This window comes from Peromyscus maniculatus, chromosome 8 (genome assembly GCF_049852395.1).
Source record: "Peromyscus maniculatus bairdii isolate BWxNUB_F1_BW_parent chromosome 8, HU_Pman_BW_mat_3.1, whole genome shotgun sequence".
In the NCBI taxonomy this organism is placed as follows: Eukaryota; Metazoa; Chordata; class Mammalia; order Rodentia; family Cricetidae; genus Peromyscus; species Peromyscus maniculatus.
This window is the reverse complement of record NC_134859.1, coordinates 92,554,112-92,577,509: the sequence shown is the minus strand read 5'-3', so window position 1 is coordinate 92,577,509 and position 23,398 is coordinate 92,554,112. Positions and strand designations below refer to the sequence as shown.

Here is a 23,398-nt window from a genome sequence, read left to right as displayed (position 1 = left end):
TACAACCAGTGGATAGAGATGCACAGGTACAAAGTCTGTTATTATTCACACCCTGGTGAGTACTGGGGGAGCATAGAATGGTGTCCCCTGTCTCAGGTACACAGCGCTTTTTTAAATAGCATCATCACTTATAGATATGGAGATACAACTTCACAGTCAAAGGGGAGAGGAGCCAGAGAGATGGCTGTTTTCAGAGCACTTGGTCTCCCAGAGGACACAAGTTCTGTTCCCAGCTCCACATCAAATGGCTCACAAACACCTATCACACCAGTTCCAGGGCACCTGACACCTTATTCTGGCCTCCATGGGTGCCACAAAGACACACATTCATACACATAAGTCTTTTTTTTTATGGTGAAAAATCCCTTGCACCCCCATCCCCACCCCACCCCCACCCCCACTGCAGGAATCAAGGTGCTTATGAAGTAGTCATACTATTCCCATATTATGGGTAGAAAAACTGAGGCTTGGAGAGGTGTGCCCAAGCTTTCATGGCTACAAAGGGGTCAAACTAGATCTCAATCCCTTCTCCTCTCTGACCTCTTGGCTCGCTGCTTTTAATTCCCTCTCCCCTCCCCCACGTGTACACCACCTTCTACCTTCTTTGATGATACGTTTTTTAGACAGAAACTATTTTCCTATTAAATATATATGTAGTTATTGAAAAGCTTTTGCACCTTTCAGTGGCGCAGGCACCAAAGATTTTATCAAGGAAGAGGAGGCCCAACCTGGGGAGATTGACAGTCAGTCCGGAAATGCACAGCTCCAGAGCATCTGGGGAGAGAAGCAGGCAGAAACTACAGCTGTCGGCAAAGGCCCCGGCGCCCCTGGGCGTAGGTAAGGACGGTGGCTGCCACCTCGGTCCTTGGGGAGGACTGACGTGTGCTAGTGCCTTGTGGATTACTGTGACTTTTAGCCATCTTTGCCTTTATGTGATGGGGAGTTACCTGTAAATGAAACCCTTGAAAGGTTCAAAAAGTAAACTATTTAATAACAGGTTTATTTTCTCCAAGAGAGGCCGGTGGGAAAAGGAATGGGCGGAGTTGATCTTTTCTTTCTCTCTCCCATTACGCCATGAGAATGACTACATGGTTCTGCATGGACTGGGGGCTGAGGGGGAGGGGCACAGACCCAGCCTGCAGTCCTGGGGAGGTGCCACCTGGTTATAGCACCCACGCATCCATCAGGAGAGGAGGACTGGTGTCCATGGGTGGCAGACTGATCACCTCCCTCGGGGAGCTTTTCACTTGTGATCCAGAGCAACCACACCAGCAAGATCTTTTAATGTGTAAGAAATAGCTGCGGAATGAAAATCGGCTTCATTTCAGAGCAGTAGCTCAGTGGAGCCTTCCTCTCCGAGTTTCAGGCCTGAGCTGGCATCAAAGGCCCACACCATGCAGTCAGCTGACCCTGCCACCCTCTCCTGCAGCGGTGCCAGCCTTCCGTGAGAGAAGCCATGGGCATCACGCCTTGTTATTGACCGAATACAGCAGCCTTCCTATTTAAATGAGATGCGTGTAAACATGGCGATGAACACTCAGAGAAGAACCGGGGTGCTGGGGCGGCTTGGTGCTGAGGGCGGCCAGAGTTCAGACGAGCCTGGAATGACGACGACATGTCCTCAGGGGCCCAGGGACAGTGCCTCCAGGAGGGAAGGGCGGAAGCCTCAGAGCAGACTGCCAGTCTAAAACTCTAGCTCCCCCCTCCTCCTCCTCCTCCTCCTCCTCTTCCTCCTCCTCCTCCTCCTCACAGTGGGGTCCGGTGGTCACACAGCTCCTCCAGACTCCAGCTCTCTCGTCTTAAAATCCGGGTGAAGAAGCCTTCCTTACTGCCTTGTCACAATGACAAGTGACATGAGAGAGACAAGTGTCGGACACACAGTAGGCCCGGTCACTAGCTCTACCTGCCCTCTCCCTGATGGCCATTGTCCATGCCAGTGAGCTCCTCTGCGCGTGGAGCGTAGAGTTTATCTAAGGCTCCAGCCATACCCAGGGTGTGTCTTCCTTTATGTGGGGGTCCACAGGGGACTTGTTCCAGCTTTCTATTATAGTGGAGCCTTCCTCTTCCTCACTGTTATATTATACCCCAATTACACTGTCTCCTTAGTTCCTTTTCTCACTTTCTTACATAAAATGGAATATGAGCCAGTGACTTGAACCACTGGGGAGAGGTTTGGGACAAGTGTGACCAAGGCAATACACAGAAGCTCTGAGAAATCAAGTTTAAGAAAAAAAACAAAAAAAACAAAAACAACAACAAAAAAAAACTCCCATGTGAACACATAATGGAAAGGGGGAGGGGCATAATGGACGATTTCCCATGAGTCCCAATTTCCCATGAGTCCGCTAATAAACACATTTTAAGTGCAGCCTCAATAAATGTAAATTCACCTGGGAGTTAAATTGAGCCTACCAGACTGGCTAAGGTTCTAGAATAATCGTTGATCCTGGCAGGGAAGTAATACTAAGCCTTCCTGGGCGCCGTTGTGCCAGATGCTGGTGACACAGATGGCTGGTGACCCTGCTGTGTGTGACAGAGATGCCTTCCTGTCCTATCTGCAGGGCAGTGTGGTGCAACCTGTCTGCAAAGGAATTTGGCAACATGTGTCGTCAGCCTCTGGAAGGGTCATCCCTCCCAGCCTGGCAATTCCACTCTCATCAATCTATTCTAATAAAAAGAAGACATGTTGTCCAAGATTAGTGAGCAAGGCTGTTCACCAGTGTGACCTGTGCTACAAGGCCTCAAAATGAGAAAAGAAAATGTATGAGTACGTGTGGATGTGAGTGTGTGTGTGTGTGTGTGCGCGCGCACGTGCGTGCGTGCGTGCGTGCGTGCGTGCGTGTGTATGGGGGGGGGTAAAGTGCTTGTTTCATGATGACCTGGGTTCTATCCCTCAGAACCCACATAAAATTCTAGGTGGAGTGGCGTCTGTGTGTGATCTCAGCGCTAGGGAGGGGGTGGGGTGGGGACAGCAGAGACAGGCAGGTCCCTGGAGCTTGCTGGCACCTAGTCTAGCCGAATCAATGAGATCCCAGTTACTATTCTTTTGCAGTGTTGAAACACCATGACCAAGACAACTCATAAAAGAAAGCAGTTAGGGGCTGAAGAGAAGGCTCAGTGCATGAAAGAGAGCATTTACGCAGGGGCTGGCTTACAGTTTCAGAGGGTGAGTGCATGGCCATCACGGTGGCGGGCATAGCAGCAGGCAGGTAGGCATGGCTCTGGAGCAGTAGCTGAGAACATACGTCTGATCCACAAGCACTCAGCAGAAAGAGACTGGGCCTGCAGTCAGCCACCCACAGTGACACACCTCTCCAACAAGGCCACACCTCCTAATCCTTCCTAAACAGTCCACCAACTGGGAACCAAACATTCAAATACACGAGCCTACGGAGGCCTCTCTCATTCAAACTACCACAGACACTGTTTTTAACAAATAAAGTTGAGAGCCAATTGAAAAAGACACCCAATATAGACTTCTGGCCTCTACATACACATGCACATTCATGCACAGGTGCACACACACACACAAAGATATATATATAGAGAGAAAAATAGATAGATAGATAGATAGATAGATAGATAGATAGATAGATAGATAGATAGAAATATGCATATATATATATATATATATATACTAATATACACTCACACACCCAGCATATGCATATACACAAAGCAAGAAAAAAAGTTGAAGACATGACATATTCCTACTGTAATTATGATAGTATTCTTGAAAACTAACAAGAAAATATTTAAGGAAAGAAAGAATGTGCACTTGATATACAGCAATGAACCGCCTTTGTTTTTTTTTTTACAATGCCCCCAGATAAGGGTTACAAGTTCATGTCTTCAGGAAGCTGGTGGGTATGGGAAGAGAACTAGAAAATGAGTTTTGAGGCCTGTGGTAAACCACAGCACACGTTCCCACCTCCCGTACTTTACTCAGCATCCAAACTCCCAGCCACAGAGCTGTTGCAGGGTGAAGATAACCTGGGCGTTTGACTTTGCAGCTCATGCCCGAAGGCCAGCACCTGAGTGACGTCCAGCTGGGCTTTTGGTTATGGGATCCTTGGACCATTTCATCTTCTCTAGTTCCTGAGTTTTCCCCAATAGTTATGGATCACATTTCTAACCAAAGTGGCGGGGTGGGGGGGGGGGCGGGGGGGGGGGGGCGGAAGATACATTGTTAGAATTCAGGGCAGCACTGGTGAGGCTCACAAGAAAGTTCAAGACCAAAGGCATAGTTCCGGGCCAGACGAACACTTCTTCCAGTCTCACTTCAATGAGCCTAGACCTCCTGGAGGCAGCAGGCACTCAGTCCACAGCTGGAGCCAAAGCAGGGCCTCAGAGAAGCACCCAGCAGCTACGAGGCAGGCAGGGGCTATGAATAGCACATCCCTGGCATACCGACTGAGTATTCCCAGCCCACAGCTACTGAAGTCTGCTCCAGTTTTCACACACACACACACACACACACAAGCACGCACGCACGCACGCACGCACGCACACATACACACAAAAGGGGTTCAAGTAGCATAAATACAGAATTGCACAGACTGGCACCTTTAGGGAAAACACACACATGCACTCACACACACACACTCATGCCCATGCACACACACACATGCACATGCACACACATGCTTACGTGCAGCTCTGGTTGAATTCCCAAGATGAAGGAGATTGTGGTGACAAGGAGGAGTGTCTGAGGAAGCCTCAGGACCTTCAACACGGCACAGAGCTGAGACTTCTGCCCCAGGGGCCCATGTCCCACCATGACAGCTCCGGTGAGATGATCTCAGGGTTCCTGTGAGATTCCAGCCGCCCAGCTGACTCTCTCATCTCCCCCATGGGAAGGCTGAGCTAAATCGGCTCTTTGCTCCAGGGCAGCTCCTTGCCCTCTTACAGAGGGGTGTGTTCAGAGAGAGGAGGAGGCGGCTCGGAGCAGCAGCACTGTTGGCTAATTTGGGGGGGTCCTTCTCAAATTCAAACTGTGAAATGATCGATAAGATGCTACACTTCGACTTTGCATCTCTTTTCTTCCTTAAGAAACAGGGTGTGGAGGTGTCCATTAGAAAGTCTTTGACTTGCAATTATGTGACCTGAGTTCAACCCCAAGAACACATGTTGGGGGTAAGGTGTGGTGGCACAGGCTTTTAATCCCAGGGCTGGGGAAGTAGAGACAGGCGGGTCCCTGGAGCTCGATAACCACCCAGCCTCCTCGGTGAACTACAGGCCAAATGGGAGACTCTGCCTCTAATTAATTAATTAATTAAGAAAAAGAAGTGTAGACAGCACCTAACTTTTCCTCTGGCCTCCATACACACACACACACACACACACACACACACACACACACACACACGCCCACCAGCCAGGATTCAGTTGGCTGTATCTAGATGGCATTAGTTCCCCAAACATGGATCAGCCCAGTGCCCAATAGATTGGGCATCCAAGCTCTATTTCTGTCCAGACATAGCCAAAGGCTCAAAGCATCCTTGAATTGTTGACACATCTCTTGCTGGGGTTTATAAACCCCACGAGGGGCCCAGTAGGACAGTTTAACTGATTTCTGGAAGGGCTGATGAGTCAAGATTCGCACCGCGTCACTGAGTGTCCCACGCAGCTAACAATAAAGGAAGCTTAGGGAGCATTAGGACATTAGAGAGGCGGGCTGCGGCTCCCCTGCGAGGCACCTCAATTAAAGGCAGCATCACTCGGCCTCAGCTGAGCCGGCTGCGCAGCGGATTTGCATCTCCCCCAGCAGAGCTGCTATCAAGAACCTGGGGCCCCGGTGGCATCCTGTCCACTCAACAGGCGAACTAAGCGATAAGGACGATAAGGACGGTAGAGCTTCATCAGGTCTGCAGAAGAGCAGGGACGGACACGGGGGAGTGGGGGGCGGGGGTGGGGTGGGGGTTAGCCGTGTCAGTAGGGAGCAAGAAGAAGTGGAATCACAAAAGCACTTTCAATTTTTTACCCACATGGGGTGAAAAGCCCTAAAACCACATGTGTGCCTCCCGATAGATCCCATCGGTCCTCATTTTTTTTGTGAGGAAATTGCAAAACCCGGGGAAGGTTTTCAGGGAATTGCCCAGGGTAGCGGTAAGGAACGCAAAGCCCTAGCAGCCCTTGGGCTCGAATGCTCACTACCTACAGCACTTATAGGAATATGACTTTGGGCAAGTCATGTGACCTTCCCCTCACCTTGGTACCCTCTGTTGGAACTTGGTGTGAATGCAATATCTAGCTCATAGGACTGCAAGGCTTCCCTGAGTGGATTAGCTGGTATGGTTTGACTAGGAAGCGTACTTGGTAAAAAGTGCTTACTATTTGTACAAAGCGAGGTTTGTTTTTTAATGGGTGTGTTTGTCTGTATACAGGGGCACACAGAGGAGGGTGTGTGTGTATGTGTGTGTGTGTGTATGGAGGCCAGAGGACAACATAGGGTGCCATTGTCAGGAACATCACCCAACTCCCTTGAGACACAGGGTCTCTCAACGGCCTGCAGCTCACCGGTTAGGCTAGGCTGGCTTGCCAGTGAGTCCCAGGGATCCTCCCGACGGTCCTGTCCCTCCCCACCCAGTGCTGAGATTACGGTGTGCCACCACCACCAACCATTTGACTTGAGTTCTTGTGGTCCAACTCGGGTCTCATGCTTGTGAGGCAAGTACTCCACAGACCCAGCCACCTTCTCAGCTCCACAAAGTTAAGTTTGAATAAGTTATCTCACTGATAAAAACTGACTTGCCGGACATCACCTCACAGCTTGGAATAAGGAAGCAGGGATTCTGTGCCAGACAGATGTTATAGAGGCCAGTGGCAAAGAAGAGATAATAATTTCTTGGGAGATTTATAACTTTTATTTACACTAAATGGTGAACTTAATCACTCAGACACTAGCTTTGAGAGCCTTCTTCCCTGTTTACCAAAATGAAACTATACTTTCCTTGAGTTTTTATTTAAAAAGCTGTGTGTGAAGTAGGGATGTCATAAATACATGTGGGATCAACTTGGATGAGAAAGGACCAGTGGGTTTTATGTAAGTCACTCCCACATTGCTATTTTTCCTTTTCAACAAATACAGAGAAGGTTAGCTCCCCTGTGCTGAGCTGGCCTGGACCTGGACCAGTCTAACTGGGATCCTGTAGAAAGAATCTGTGGCTTCATGGTTACCCCCTTCTCCTGAACCACATTCAGAGTGCCACACATGTAAACCCACTCACATGCGAACTCACAGGTGTGAGTGCCACAGGTGTGAACCCACACCCATGTGAACTCACAGGTGTGAGCGCTGCAGGGGTGAACCCACACCCATGTGAACTCACAGGTGTGAGCGCCACAGATGTGAACCCACACACATGCGAACTCACAGGTGTGAGCGCCACAGATGTGAACCCACTCACATGTGAACTCACAGGTGTGAGTGCCACAGGTGTGAACCCACACCCATGTGAACTCACAGGTGTGAGCGCTGCAGGGGTGAGCCTCAGGAAGGAGAACACAGAGGCAGTAAGAGAAATCCACCGTGCGGTTTTCCTCGCAGGCTTCTGGCATTCCTGCCCTTGGGTTGCACAGATTTTCTCTCTCCAGGGCTTTATCTGTTGTTACTGCCTTTGGCAGAGAGGGGCTTTTTTCCCGTGGCTACTTTTAACAGAATTTGTCTCTTCTCAACACAGATCCAATTGTCCAACAAAAAAGTCTGATGTGTGCAAACGAGACCAAGCTGAAGAGGCCAGCTCGAGAGAGAAACTTGGCCTCATCCGCAGAGCTCATGAGAACAGCTGGGAAGCCCCTGGAGAGACAGAAAAAGGGAGACCCAAGTGTCCGTCCCCAGAATGAACCCCACGCTGCCCTCTCACAGACCTTCCAGCCAATGAATGGTTCTCAAGTGCTGAGTGAGTCCCTGGGGGCCCCACTCCTCCCCACCACCGTGGTAGGACCAAGAAGGGCACCGTTTCGGTACCACGATGAAGATTTTTACTCCGCCTTGTCCTTAAGCAATGAACAAGAAAACTATGACACTGAAGAGGAAACCCGCATGGAAGAGGAACTTCTGCTGGTTGGGATGCGTTCTCCTCCCAGCCATAAGAGAAGCCGATTTCTTGGGACATCCACCACTGAAAACAGAAATGTTCAGGAAAATGCTGAAAATCTCCAAGGAAATTTTGTAAGATGGAATGAGTTCAATCCTGGATCTCCAAGAAAAAGCAGTACCACAGAGCCAGCGGCCAAGCAGCCTTCTGGCGAGCAAAGGGTGCCGCAAGACACCAGGCTATGTGGGGAGCTGGCTAAAGAGGACCCCAGTGGAGACCAAGAAGAGGAGAAGACTGCTCTTCCAGGGGATGCAAAATCTAATGATGTCATCCGAGACAGTGCTGAAGATGGATCCAGTGACTGTCCTATGGGAGACAGGCCCACGGTTTACCATTATGAGAGAGACTGGCAAAGTTACTTAAGTGGTTCTCGGAATTCGTTCGACAGCTTATTTTCTGGGAGATCCACAGCTCCAAGATCATCCATGAATACATCTTATAATACTCATGGGTCCCCGCTGCATCCTGCTCTGATAGATGATGTCCCCACAGGCTTGTCCATGCCATCGATTCTAGTCCCCAGTTCAGATATGGAGGAAAGCCTGAGGTTCAATGCGCGCCGGCCACTCTCACCAATCAGAAATAGGAATCCATTGGCCACTGCTGAAAACCACAGTGATGACATCCAGGGAGCGGAGGAGATGGCTTCAACAAGCCAAGCTCAGGGGCCTCCACTATTGGCAGAAGATCTATCAAATCCTCAAAGCAGCGTGACCTTGGGAAATTCTCCCAGCTCTTCTACAAGAAGACATTTACAAGGCCATTTCTATATGCCTGGGTCCCTGCAAGAAAACATACCTTTTACTTTCTTTGCACTGTCTGATTTTCCAAATCCAAATGATCACGAGACCAGCGTTAGAGTCTCTGATGTCATGGATGAAAAGGGGACCACAGAAATAAAGGCAGACCCCGAGAAACTCAGGAAATTGCAAGAAAGGTAAGGACTTGTAATAGCCACACACTTCTTCCCTCTTCCACTCTCCGCCTCCCCCTACTAACTCTGAGCTGAGATAACCATTGCTTTCAGTAGAGAAATGTGGGAATTTTAAACCACAGGCATGTTCTTCCTTGACGTGCTAATGAGACTGCTCGTTTTGAGAAAATCGTCCCTTTCATTACCCTTAAAAGATATGTATGTACAAAGAGGAGTTTGTCAATCCCACTCAGTTTTATCCATATATCCCCAAAGTGTCTTTTTCCTTGAATGCTATAAGAAGGGCACCCAAAGCCAGGCGGTGGTGGCGCACGCCTTTGATCCCGGCACTCTGGAGGCAGAGGCAGGCAGATCACTGTGAGTTCAAAGCCAGCTTGGTCTACATAGGGAGTTCCAGGACAGGCTCCAAAGCTACACAAAGAAACCCTGTCTCGAAAAGCCAAGGAAAAAAAGAGCGAGGTCTGGCCACATGGCCTCGTAGGTAAAGGTGACAGACAGTCTTAGGAGCTGAGTTCGTCCCCAGGACCCCCGCAGTGGAAAGAGAGAACCGATTCTCTGACCTCCCTATTCCCGTTGTCAGACACACACACACACACACACACACACACACACACAGAGAGAGAGAGAGAGAGAGAGAGAGAGAGAGAGAGAGAGAGAGAGAGAGAGAGACACGCATGAACCCACACACGTACAGAGTAAATGTTTTTTAAAACGAAAAAATAAGGAGAAAAACTAGAAATGCCGATTTCCAGGGACACAGGGACACCTGGTAACACAGGCTCCCTTCTTCTCCCCAGCAATTAGCTAGGATCTTTTTTTTTTTCTGAAAAGGTTGCTAACTCCCCAGAGAAGGAACCACCAGCTCTTGAAGTTCGCAGCTCTCCCTCTTGAGACTCACTGCAAATCCAACCAACAGTTCTAGGATTTAAACCTTCCAAGCCAAAAGACCGTTCCCAAACAGTTACCATAGTTACCCCAGTTCTCCAGAGGGTGGGGCTGGAGCAACCACTGCCTCCATTTTAAGTGTGCTCTCTCTCTCTCTCTCTCTCTCTCTCTCTCTCTCTCTCTCTCTCTCTCTCTCTCTCTCTCTCCCTCTCTCTCATGCATGAGAGAGAAAAACAAGATCCCTTTTTGAATCGCCCTTTTCTTTGATCTTCCCCTTCTCCTGAGGTGAGTTTGGGATATTTCACAGCTATGAAACTGGATACTTTTTAAAGCCTTCATTAAACGGTCAGAATTCTGCCATCTCTTTTTATGACAGGTGTTTACTGTGCCCAAATCTTGGCTTAAGGATCTGGAGATTGATTCTTAGATCATGAGCCTTCTTTGTACACGTTAGTATGGCTCCTCCGGGCCATTAATTACCCTATTGGTGTCCATTTGGAAGCAGGAAATTTTCACCACAATGAGTTAAAAGAAAAGGGGGGAATAAAACAGACTGGATACCCTCCTCTTCAGAAAAAAGAGCTTGCTTTTCTTTGTTTCATATGTGTGTGCATGCATGCCTCTGTGCGTGTGTGCCTGCCTGTGTGTGAGTGACCATGTCTTCAGTCACGCTCCTTTACTTGTTGAGGTGATTATCTCACTAACTCAGAGCCCTCCCGTTCCTGCTGGTCTAGCTGACCACAATTCCCCTGCTAGGTTCACAGGCAGCTCCACCCCTAGCCTGCTACGTGAGAGCTTCCTAGTTGTCGGTGTCTTCTCTTCTCATAGTTAAACAAGCTACAAGAAGACAGTCCATGGTCAAGACCAGGAGTCCTCACACCCACCCATCTCCACCAACCCCGAAATGAGGCTTCAGTTATACTTGTCAGATGTCTGGACTCCAACCATCCTAACATAATGTCTTTGGATTCAAATTAGTTTCTTTTAAAATGCAAGCGCTTCTAGGCATGGGCCTCTGCGTTAAACAGCTATCATCCACGGGGTCTTTTGTTTTTCAGTGCTCTCTTTTTCTGTATATAACAAATCTTAATATTTATCTTTTCAATGATGTCTAATTTAGGAAATGTTTGTAAATGAAGATTTGTTTATCTATTTATTTTGAGATAGCATCTGACCATGCAGCCCTGGCTGTCCTGGAACTCACTCTGTAGATCAGGCTGACCTCAAACTCATAAGGTATCTGCTTGCCTCTGCCTCCCAAATGCTGGGCATTTGTGGGGTCCTCCCCCCCAACAGTAAGTAGTTGTCCTTCTGGTGTAGATTGGCAAAGATGGTCCCTGCTGGTCACACGGCCACCTGGGTCATGCATCCTGTGCTCTCCAGATACTGAGCGAACCCATCTGTGTGAAGGGGTCTCTGCTGTTAGTCTTGTCTGTCTTTCCCTGACCTGGTGTGGTCACACTCTGGTGTCTGCAGCACTCGGCGGCTGTGATAAAGGACAGTCAGGGTACAGCCCTCCTCCCCAGGTTCTTCAGAGAGTCCTTGACTACACTCTTCAGGGGCTGCCGCCTGGGGCTCTTTCATTGGAACTACACTGGCCCTATGTGCCAAGGCTGACAGCTCTGAAACTCTGACTCTTGGTTTGCATGGCATCTCTCTCCTCTGTCCTGATGCACTGCCGTCATTTTCTCTGCAAAAGCCCTTCGATTCATCTCTAGTTCTTTCATTTGCTGTTGTTTGCTATTGAAATGATATTTTCAATTCTAACTCTTTGTGTCTCATGTATAGAAATGCAATTGACTATAATTTTTATTTTCTCTGTGTTTTGTTAAACTCTCTTATTGTGTACAGTACTTTGTCTGTAGATTGTTTTGGTTTTCTATGTAGAAAACAATTTTGACTGGGACTAACATTTTCATTCCTCTCCTTTCAAACCCTATATTTTTAATGCTGTTTTAAATCTTGCAGTATTGTATCAATTTTTAAAGGATGACTGGTTCTATATTAAATGTTTATTGCCTTTTGATGAAGTCTCCTTTCGGAGCATAACCTCACTTGCTTTGCCTATAATAGCATCTAGAAACACACACCTGCTCATCAAAGGGAACACACACGCCTCAGGTTCATAATGTGCACTATATCATCATTTCTGGAAAGTTCCAGGTGCCAGGGAGGCAGCTCAGTTGGTACAGTGCTCGCTGTGGCCTTATGAGGGTCTGAGGTTGGGTGCCCAGCATCCATGGAAAAATCCAGGCTAAGACAGGAGAATCCTTGGGACTCACTGGCCAGCCGGTCTTGCCAATTAGTGAGCTCCAGGTTCAGTAAGAGAGCCTGGCTGGAAAATTAAGGTGGGGCAGCATAGCATGGTGGCACACACATCTCATCCCAGCACTCAGGAGGTAGACTCAGGCCAATCTCTGTGAGTTTAAGACCCAGCTGGTTTATGTCGCAAGTTCCAGGCCAGCCAAGCTACACAGTGAGACCCTATCTGGGGGTTGGGGAGAGCAATAGAGGAGGACACCCAGCATCAACCTCTGGCCCCCACATGCACACATGTACACACACGTGGGCACATACACACATACATGCACATATAATCAAACCTTGGGATATCGTCCCCTCCAGCTCCTGCATTTGCTGCCACACAATTATTTTCTTCTAGTACTTCTATATTATTAGCTTATACAGCATAGAGCAATAGTTCTCAACCTGTGGGTCACAACCCTTTGGGGTCACATATCAGATATTTATATTAAGATTCATAACAGTGGCAAAATGGCAGTTATGAAGTAGCAATGAAATAATTTTGTGTTTGGGGATTTACCACAACATGAGGAACTGTATTAAAGGGTCATAGCATTAGGGAGGTGGAGAGTTTGACATAGAGATTAATGATATGGGCTTTTTTTTTTCAGTTCTAGTTTGTGTTTCTAAACATAGCTCAAAAGCTTCCGAGGCCAGTTTTGAACCCAGGAGCTCTGACTATGGCTCCTGTAGTTTACCAGCTTACACAGACAGCTTCCTCAGGGTGACTAGGGCAGAGAAAAGGGCTCCCTCGGCCTAATCCCTTACCCCACCCCACCACGTTGGATTTATGGGAATTCAAACCATGACCTCCCGCACGCCAGACAAACACTTGACCACTGAGTTACATCTTGATACTCACTTCTTGATTTGCCCTCCCGCCCCCACGGAGCTCACACCTACGGTGACTGCATCAATGATCAGTCACTCCATCTGGAGAGTCCCCACAGGGTCAGGAGCCCAGGCAGACAAGGCATGGGGAGGATTGTTCCTTCCCCCTCCTCCCATGAATACGTTGGGAAATGGTATTTATAGAAACAACGAATGTGGGGACTCTGGTCACGAGGCCTTGTTTTCTGTTTAGTCTCCTGGAGGAGGACTCGGATGAGGAGGAGGGAGACTTGTGTCGAATCTGTCTGATGGCCGGGGGTTCCCCAACCAACCCCCTCCTGGAGCCCTGCGGCTGTGTGGGCAGCCTGAAGTTCGTTCACCAAGAGTGCCTGAAAAAGTGGCTGAAAGTGAAAATAACATCAGGTAGGTGGAGAAGGAAGAGAGGCTCGCGTGCTGCGGCCTGTAATGAATCTGAGAGGCCACCGTGTGGGCCTGGGAGCCTCGTCAGCGGCCAGCAGCCCACTGTCAGGGAAATGTCCAGTGCTGTGATGGGAGGGTAAGTGGATGTGGGGGGTGTGTGTGTGTGCGTGTGCGCGCGTGCATGCGTGCGTGCGTGTGTGTGTGTGTGTGTGTGTGTGTGTGTGTGTGTGTGTGTGTGTGTTTAAATCTGAGATAAACTTGGAAACAAATTCTCCTCCCACTAGAGGCTTGGACAAGATGATAAGCTCATCTCCTAGGAGGAAAGGAGATGATGTGGGCTGCCAGTAACCCCTCAGCAAACATATGGTAGCCCTGTCCAGTTAGTAGCACCAAAAGGTCCATCATGAGAGACCCCCCCCCACAAATACAACAGAAGTCTACTTCCTTTGCAGGGTGGGGGTGGGGGTGGGGGCTGTCACTTAAGAACCCAGTGGGGGCTAGGGAGATGACTCGGTGGTTAAGAGCACTTATTACTCTTGCAGAGAACCAAAGTTCAGTTCCTAACCCACATCAGGCAGCTCACAACCTCCTGTAACTCCGGCTCTGGGGAATGTGATGCCCCCTTCTGGCCTCTGTAGGTCCTCACACACGTGTGTGCGTACCCATGCTCATAAATAAAAATCTTTTTGTACAAAGAGGTCAAGCAAAGCTGCCTGCTTGCCAGAGGGGTAAGGAGCGCGTCACTCTGATTTTCTAGATTACATCAAAGGGCTTCGAATGCGGCGGCTTTGTCAGACTGATCTCATAGCTGGGCGTGAAGCCCCCTCTCAGTTCTCCCAGGAAGTGACAACCTAAATACAGACACATGGGAGGTTGCCTACAATGTTCTTGGCGGCGAGTAAAGCGTGCCTTTCACAATGAGGGAGGAGCTAGACTATCTAGGCTGGGGGAGGTCAGCTGAAAAGGGCTTCATCATAGCGGTCCAGTAGAAAATGGCCACTGTGTCTTTCAGCCCACCCTCCCTGGAACTGGTACTCCTTAGCAGATCTAGAGCTTTACCCTGCCCCCATGGGCTGCACCCGTGTGCCCTCACCATAGCATGTCATCAGGGTAATCATATTAACTGACTCTCTGTCTCTCCACGGGTGTGTCTTTCCTCCCACGAGAAATACAGAATCAATCCCCAAATGCATAAATCCATATCCACAAGCAAAGAACTCAATCCAAATTGGGGGAGAGTACACTGGTTGCTAACGACTCTGCCACAGCTGAGCCTACTCCTTCCCTGGGGAGATGCAAACAATGTCTACCTCTTCGTAAGTCCCCAATGACAAAGTATGATTCCACCAAAGCTTAACCTGGAGAACCAATGAGTTTATTGGGCCTAGTCACAGAGCATGAAGGAGTTATTTGCAGGATCGTGGGGGGACCCCAAAGCAGCTGCTCTGGAAAGTCTCCACCCATAGTCACATAAATGGAACCCCTCTTCAATTTCCCTCCCCCGACCTGGATACTCTAGGACCTCTCTAGCCCCTCAAGCCACATGCAGTTGGGGCAGAACTGCATACACATGGTTGGGAGGAGGGCCTGGCTATGGTGATGGACTCTCAGCAAGCAGGCCCAGCTGATCTGCTGACCATGTGGCCTTGTCGCTTAGAGGATCAAATTCCACAACAGCCATGCCAAGGCTTTCTCTTACTAGAAATTCAAGCCAATTAAACATTTAGCACAGGCCAAAAAGAAAGGAAAAAGAAACAAGTTAAACACGATGCTATTTTGGGAGCTTGAATATGTTCAGCAGGATTAGAATGGAAGACACATGTCCAGTCACCAATACCATTGCTGATGATGTAAAGAGAGAGAGAGGGAGGGAGGGAGAGAGGGAGGAAGGGAGGGAGAGAGGGAGGGAGGGAGGGAGGGAGGGAGGGAGGGAGGGAGGGAGGGAGGGAGGGAGAGGATGGAGGCAAACACACTGCAGAAGGGGCAATGAACTGTTCACCCTGCCTTTAACAGTCTCTGTGATTTACTATTTCTTCATATCCACACTAGAAAGCGAGACCTGGGGTATGAGCCTGCAAAGTTCTGGTCATTAACTAGATGCAGGTAACCGATATGTTTCCTAGTAAGAAACATTAGCTAGATGCTGCAGCTATAGAGTGTGTGTGTGTGTGTGTGTGTGTGTGTGTGTGTGTGTGTGTGTGTGTGTGATTTCCACAGAACAACCATGGTTCTGCAGCTCCTGCTTTTGCCTTGGGGAAGCAGGACAAACTGGGCACAGGCAGAGCAAACACGCTCAGGTTTTCGTAAGGACAGCAGCACAGGGAGCCTTCTATTCCTCTCCCCAAAGGCTCTGAACCCAGACACTGCTGTGCCTGGGCTCCACACGGGAGCCTCTCTCCCTTTCCTCGGGTGGGAGCAAAGGGAGATCTAGTGGCCAGAGCCATTGGCTGAGGATAGCATCTTCTGTGGATTTGGTACTGGTTTATTTATTGCAGAACTGTTAGGTCTGCAAGGGATGAGGGAGACCATAGGTCCAACAGTCACTCCTCCTGCAAAGGTCTGTGTTAGAGAGAGACTTCTTTCCGGGTAGCAATTCCAATTTTATGACCCATTATGTTTACATATTTAGATAGAAACAAGACCTGTCATTTGAAAGCCATGGAGATTTCACCTGCCTGAAGCTCAAATAATAAATGACCACAAAGGGAAAAAGATGTTCAGAGCTCAGATTCAAGGTCATTTTCTCCAGAAGATGACTGACTAGGAAAAAAATCACTGAAGCTTGGAATTCATAACACACACAAGTTCAGTCTCAAAATATCTCCTGTCCAAAGTACCAGCGCAGACTCAGAGTTGTATATAACAAAAGTAGGCGGGGGGAGGGGCGCAGAGAGATAGTTGGAGAGATGGCTCAGTGGTAAGAGCACTTGGCTACTTTTCCAGAGGTCCTGAGTTCAATTCCCAGCAACCACATGGTAGCTCACAACCATCTGTAATAGGATCTGATTCTCTCTTCTGGGATGCATAAAGACAGAGCACTCAAATACACAAAATACATGACTTTTAAAAAATGTGTGTGTGTGTGTGTGTGTGTGTGTGTGTGTGTGTGTGTGTGTGTGTGTAGAGAACTTCTGAACTATACTTTCTTACATATGATTCTTACTTTTGATTCCAGGAGCAGATCTAGGTACTGTGAAGACCTGTGAGATGTGTAAGCAAGGCCTGCTGGTAGACCTGGATGACTTCAACATGACTGAATTCTACCACAAGCACCATCAATCCCGGGTAAGACAATATCACTGCCACCTTCTTCCTGGTCTAGAGTAGGCAGGGGGCCTAGAGAAGATGGCTCAGTGGTTAAGAACACTTGCTGCTCTTCAAGAGGATCTGGGTTTGATTCCCAGCACCCATATAATGGTTCACAACTATCTATAACTCCGGTTCCAGGGGACCCAGTGTTCCCTTCTGGCATGTGTGGGCACCAGGCACATACATGTGTACATGCATAATACACTCATACACATAAATTAAATTAAATAAACCAGTCTTTAATAAATAAAAAAGTAGGTTCGAGCAGAAAGCAACTTAAGCTCCTTGGTCTAAGGATTTAAAAAGCCCAAGTGTGACCTGGGTTTGAGTCTTATTTGGCTCACTTCTTTGAGAAGGTATGTCACTAAATTGGAAAACTGAGAAGTCTCGGCCATCCTGGTTGACATCCACCTGCTATTAGGGACAAAATGGGGAGGCTGGAGTAGCCAACTGAACCTATGGAAGCAGAAAAAAAAATCTGGGCAAACCCCATGTCCAAAATTGCCTAAGTAATTTAATAACAACAGAAAATAAACTCAAGGTCTTGAGGGAAATGGTCCCCAACTTAAATATCAAGTATTCTGGGTAATGAGGACCTGCTAATAAGCATGAAGCAAACGCTTACTGTGTGCTTTATAACACCCGTGGAACTGGGGGATGGGATAAGTGGAGAAAACTCTCCTGGGGTATTTGGATTACATTGCTGAGAATGTGAAAAAGTTAATTAACCTCGGGTGGAAGGTGATTTATGCCCAAGGCAAAGTTAATCACTTAATTCTCAGGCAAACAATCTCCTATTTAGAACTACACTCTCCAATAGAGAAGCCACAAGCCACTTGTGACTAATGAGAAGGTGACTATTTCTAATCAATACATGTTGTATGTGGTAAATACCCACTAAATCAAATACTTGATACAAAAAAAGAAAAATAGCACGTTTTTTATATTAAATTTATACTTCCTATCCTGGTTAGTTTTATGTCAACTTGACCCAAGCTAGAATCATCTGAAAGGAGGGAACCTATATTGAGGAAACACCTCAGTAAGATCCAGCTGTAAGATATTTTCTTAGTGATTAACAGGGGAGGGCCCAGCCCATGGTGGGTGGTGCCATCCCTAGGCTGGTGGGCCTGGGTTCTATAAGAAAGCAGGCTGAGCAAGCCATGAGGAGCAAGCCAGTAAGCAGCACCCCTCCATGGCCTCTGCATTGGCTCCTGCCTCCAGGTTCCCGCCCTGCTTGAGCTCCTGTTCTGACTTCCTTCAGTAATGAACAGCAAAACGAATGTGTAAGCCAAATAAACCCTTATCTCCCCAACTTGCTTTTTGATCATGGTGTTTCATCACAGCAATAGAAACTTCCTTCATTTACTTGTCAATACTATAACAAAAATGTATGAGACTGGGCAACTTTATTAAGAAAACAAGCTTAGAGCAACAAGGGCAGTGGATGTCCATGCTGAGCACACATAAACACACAGGTAGAAAGCTTATTGTGTAGAACATGTTCTTAGGTTCAAGGGCCTATATCTGGTGATGGTCTGCTTGCTGGCAGACCATCCTGAAGCAGGACATGGCATCACATGAAAAGGGATAGGTAGCATGTGTGTGCGCGCGTGCGTGTGTGTGTGTGTGTGTGTGTGTGTGTGTGTGTGTGTGGTGTGTGTGTGTGTGTGTGTGTGTGTGTTTTGATCTCACTCCTTTTTGTAAGTCCACGAGGATGCAATCATGGGTCTTCATTTTGATATCCTTATTTAGGCCTCTTCCCTTCCAAAGACCCTCTTTAAACAATAGGGTTAGATTAGCTTTCCAACTTTTTTGTGGATTTTTAAGTTAGTGTTTTTACTTAGCATAAAAAAACAATTGGCGGCTGGAGAGATGGCTCCGTGGTTAAGAGCACTGGCTGCTCTTGAAGAGAACCCAGGTTCAATTCCCAGCTTCATGTGGCAGCCCACAACCTTTTGTAACTCCAGTTCCAAGGGATCTGACCTCCTCTTCTGGCTTCTGCAGAGGCCAAACATACATGTGGTGCACAGACATACATGGAGGCACACACTCATGCACATAAAATAAAAAAATTTCAAAAAGAAACAATGGGGTTTAGTATGACGTTTTCATACATGTATACTGTTCTTGGGCCATATTCACACATACCATTGTAGGAGTCACAGAGGTCTTTGTGCTTGTGATGGGCACTAGGGGAGCCTGGAAGGTTGGCACACAAGGTTGTTCCTCCAAGGGAAGGAAGGCAATGCCTGTCATCCACCCAGAAGCCTGGGGCTGACATGTTTTCTAGCCTGGTGACCTTTATACTATCTGAGTGACTAGAGACATTTTCTGCACCAGACCCTCCCTAGACCCCTGTGGGAAGTTTGTTTATCTCAATCTTTGGAGCCTGTCTTTATGGACTTTACAAAGAGTTTCCATGTAGTCATGGCTGATCCATATTTAGCTTACTTTGTTCCTCAAGGAGATTCATGTATGCTTTGAGGCATGCAGGATTGAGTTAATCATCACCAGACAATGTTTCACCAAATTGTGCTGTGCTTAAATATGTCTACAAAATAAACCACTGGGGGTCAGACTCCAGAAGTTACAAACAATACCGGCTACTGAGTTGTCTTGAACCGACCTCCCGAGGCTAGTCACTCTGCTGGCTGTGAAGGTGGCAGAGACTCCTGCATACCCTGACCCGTCCCCTCCCCAGATAAGGTCTCCACCTTCAGACTTCACAGTGGGTATGTGAGCCAGCTTCCATCCCTATAAGGAAGCTTTGTTTTGGCTCCTGGCTCCGGAGGTTGTGGTCTAAGGTTGAGTGAGTTACTTTTGGCCTCTGGTGAAAGTGTGCTGCAGAAGTGTGGGAGAGCAAACTGATCACCTTTGGAGCCAAGAAGCAGAGGGAGAAAGAAGGGGCTAGTACTCAGCATTTTCCTTCAAGAGCATGCGCACACAGAGTGGCCTGAAGACCTCCCTAGGTCCCACTGCCTGAAGGCTTCACTTCCCAAGAGTGTGGCCCCTGGGTACCAAAGCTCTAACACATGTGCCACAACAACAGAAGAGCCCTTGGGGTAGCTCTGCTCTTTCAAAGGACCCAGGCTCGGTCCCCAGCACCCTTGTCTGCAATTCTGGCTCCAATTCAGGCTACCATGGGCATGTCATGTATGTAGTATACATAGATACATGTAGGCAAAACATTCATACACATAAATCTGTCTTTAAAAATTTAAAAAGCAGCTGGGCAGTGGTGGCGCACGCCTTTGATCCCAGCACTCGTGAGGCAGAGCCAGGCCGATCTCTGTGAATTCGAGGCCAGCCTGGGCTACCAAGTGAGTTCCAGGAAAGGCTCCAAAGCTACACAGAGAAACCCTGTCTCGAAAAACAAAAACAAAAACAAACAAACAAAAAAGCAGAGGCTGGAAAAATGGCTCAGTGGTTAAAAGCACTGACTGTTCTTCTAGAGGACCTGGGTTCAATTCCCATGGTGGCAGTTTAGCACTGTCTATAACTGCAGTTCCAGGGAATCTGACACCCTCACACAGACATATATGCAGGTAAAATACCAGTATATGTTTGGTGGTTTAAAAGAAAATGGCACTATTAGGAGGTGTGGCCTTGTTGGAGTAGGTGTGGTCTTATTGGAGGAAGTGTGTCATTGAGGAGGTGGGCTTTGAGATTCTCAGTATACTCAAGCCATGCCCAGTGTCTCAGACCACTTACTTTTGCCTATGAGTCAAGATGTAAGGACTCTCAGCTCCAGTGCCATGTCCACCCACATGCCGCCATGTCCTGCCATGATGATAATGGACTGAACCTCTGAAACTGTAAGCCCCCCATTAAATGTTTTCCTTTATAAGAGTTGCTGTGGCCATGATGTCTCTTGACAGCAATAGAAACCCTAACTAAAACACGTAATATAAAAATAAATCATTTTTTTAAATTTAAAAAGCAAAGATAAGCCTTATATTAACACCTCAGAAAACACATGAGAGTGGTGTAGCTAGAGTTTTCCTGCCTGGCCCACGGTCAGGACAAATCTCTGTCACCTACCAGTCCCAGCCGCTCAGACCCAACCAAGTAAACACACAGAGACTTATATTGCTTATAAACTGTATGGCCATGGCAGGCTTCTTGCTAACTGTTCTTATATCTTAAATTAACCCATTTCTATTACTCTATAAGTTGCCACGTGGCTCGTGGCTTACCAGTCTCTTAACATCTGCTTCTCATGGCGGCGGCTGGCGGCACCTCTCCTGCCTCAGTCTTCCACTTCCCAGAATTCTCCTCTCTCCTTGTCCCGCTTACACTTCCTGCCTGGCTACTGGCCAATCAGCACTTTATTTATCGATCAGTCATCCACAGCAGAATGGAATAAAGTGCTTAAGAAGCCAGCTAGCCTAGAAATCTACACCCTGCAAAATTCTTCATAACTGGAAGCAAAATGTAGACTTTCTTAAAGAATTAATACCAAAACCAAAACCAAAACCAAACAAACAAAAAAACCAACGTCCCCCAGAGCCAGTGAGATGTCTCACTGAGTAAAGGTGCTGGCAATCTCACAAGCCTGGCAATCTGAGTTCAATCCCCAGGGCCTGAGTAGGGAAGGAGAGAACGGACTTCCAAAAGTTGTCTCTGCTATCCTCCTGTGCACCGTGGCACACACTCTCCCATACATACTCTAATGAGTGAGTAAATAATAAATAAATAAATAAATAAATAAATAAATAAATAAATAAATAAATGCCATGTTGATAATTTTGGGTTACAGCCCCCAGGCTGCTTCATGCCCTTTCAGCGGAAACTAGATTGGCGCGTGCGGATGCCGCATTCCATGAGGCCTCAGTGTTTAGCAGGCTATGCCATCTAGGTTTGTGTAAGTACACTCTGATGGTCACACAACGAAATTGCCTAGCAACACATTTCCCAGAATGTGTCCCCTGTGCTTAAGCAACATAGAGCAATAATTATACACTGAAATAATGTTCTAGATATACTGGGTTAATAAAATACCTTGTTCAGATTAATTTCACTGATTTTTAAAACTTTCACATGACGCTATAATTTTTTAAATTACATATGTGGTTTGCATGTGTGCCTTGATTTGTATTGTAATGCATGGTTCTGATCTAGAAGCAGTCAATAATATTTGTTATTATAAAATAAGCAGTCAATAAATATTTGTTACATGAATTGTCCCAGCATTAGCTTTATAATGTAAAGCTGCCCTCTCTTCTAACATGATCCAAAAGAAAATGAAGAAACACGATTGCAAAGCACTTAATTTTCAAACTATAAAGTCATTGTTAACCCAAATGTCTCCCTTAGAGGGGACTCAGTTTGATTCTTATATCATTAGCTTATATCCAGACCTTTTTCTGCAAACATTTTGTCAGCTACACAGCAGGTTTGAAACCAGCCTGGGCCACACAGACTCTGTCCCACATAAACAACAACCACGAAATCACGCAAAAATCCCCCGCGGCTTACCACCCCAGATGGCAGCTTGTAACCTTTAGCTGCAAGACTTTCTTCCGTTTCAAATGCTGATTCCCAGGCCTGGAAGGGAGACAGGTGTCACTTGTTTTCAATTGTGGGGAAATATCCATAATAGGAAACATAATATAAAAGGTTACGTTCAGAGCTTTTATTGAGCACCTACTGTATGCCCCACAGAGTGCCGGGATATATGAGAGTACCCGAGACCAACGCCACTGCCCTCTAATGAGGGTCGTAAGTGAGCAGTGACATAGCATAGGAGGGTCAGAACAAAGGCCATGGAAGAGCCCAGGTTTGACTCCTGGTTCACCTGTGCCTATGTTTACCCAGCACCCACTGTGCCCCAGGCACCGGGCCAGACACCAGGAGTCCAGGTGCAAAAGGGTTGTCCACAGACCTCAGGCACAGTGTTGGTAAAAATCTCACTTTCAGCTCTTGCCTCCTGCAGGATATTATTTGTTTTGCAAAATATCCAGGCCACCTGTGTTAGCTCAATTTACATACTGCCTGCAGGAAACTGGCGGAAGTGAGGTTACCTGTCCCCTTTTATGAACTGGAGTCACCCTGGCACTGCACAGTTAAAACTGTTTACCTAAAGTCACAGTGTCGGATGGCCCTGGGCTGCCCATCCCACCCGCAGCACTTCCAGAACCGCGCCCGCCCGTGGTCTCCCAGGGATTCGCCACTGCCGTGTTTGATCTGGCGCACAGGAGGGTCTCGGTGACCTCTGGCAGGCTTTTCTCTGTAGCTCAGGCATGACCTTGCTTCATCTCAGCCAAGGACAGATGTCCTTGGACACAAGCAAGCTCCTAATCACCTTAAGACCCAGGGGCTGGCTTCTCTGGAACACACTGAAGGGCTGCATGAAACACCAGGCAGGCACCAGCTTCTAGATGCCGACACTTGGCATTAGAGCGCGTCTCTGGACCACAAGGACGGTTAAGCAAAGGAAGGGCAGGCTGGCCGGCCCATCTAGCAAAGGTGCTTGTCTCTCAAGCCGCGCTACCTCAGGTCCACCTCTGGACTCACACAAAGGTGCGAAGAGAGAACTGACTCCACAGAGCTTTTCTCTGAACTCCATATATGTGCCATGACATGCACACACACGTACACACAGACGCATCAC

General features: G+C 47.7%; 1 protein-coding gene across 11 annotated transcripts in view; it reads left to right on the top strand.

Annotated features, from left to right (window-relative positions):
* The window catches only part of Marchf10 (membrane associated ring-CH-type finger 10), a 101,741-nt gene that overhangs the window by 61,092 nt on the left and 17,251 nt on the right, over positions 1–23,398 (top strand). For all 11 annotated transcript variants that reach the window (XM_076543540.1, XM_076543538.1, XM_076543539.1 and 8 more), the window contains exons 6-9: positions 685–837; positions 7,683–9,036; positions 13,307–13,476; positions 16,649–16,758. In XM_076543540.1, coding sequence (XP_076399655.1) covers positions 685–837; positions 7,683–9,036; positions 13,307–13,476; positions 16,649–16,758 — 1,787 coding nt within the window. The remainder of the gene's footprint in view (positions 1–684; positions 838–7,682; positions 9,037–13,306; positions 13,477–16,648; positions 16,759–23,398) is intronic.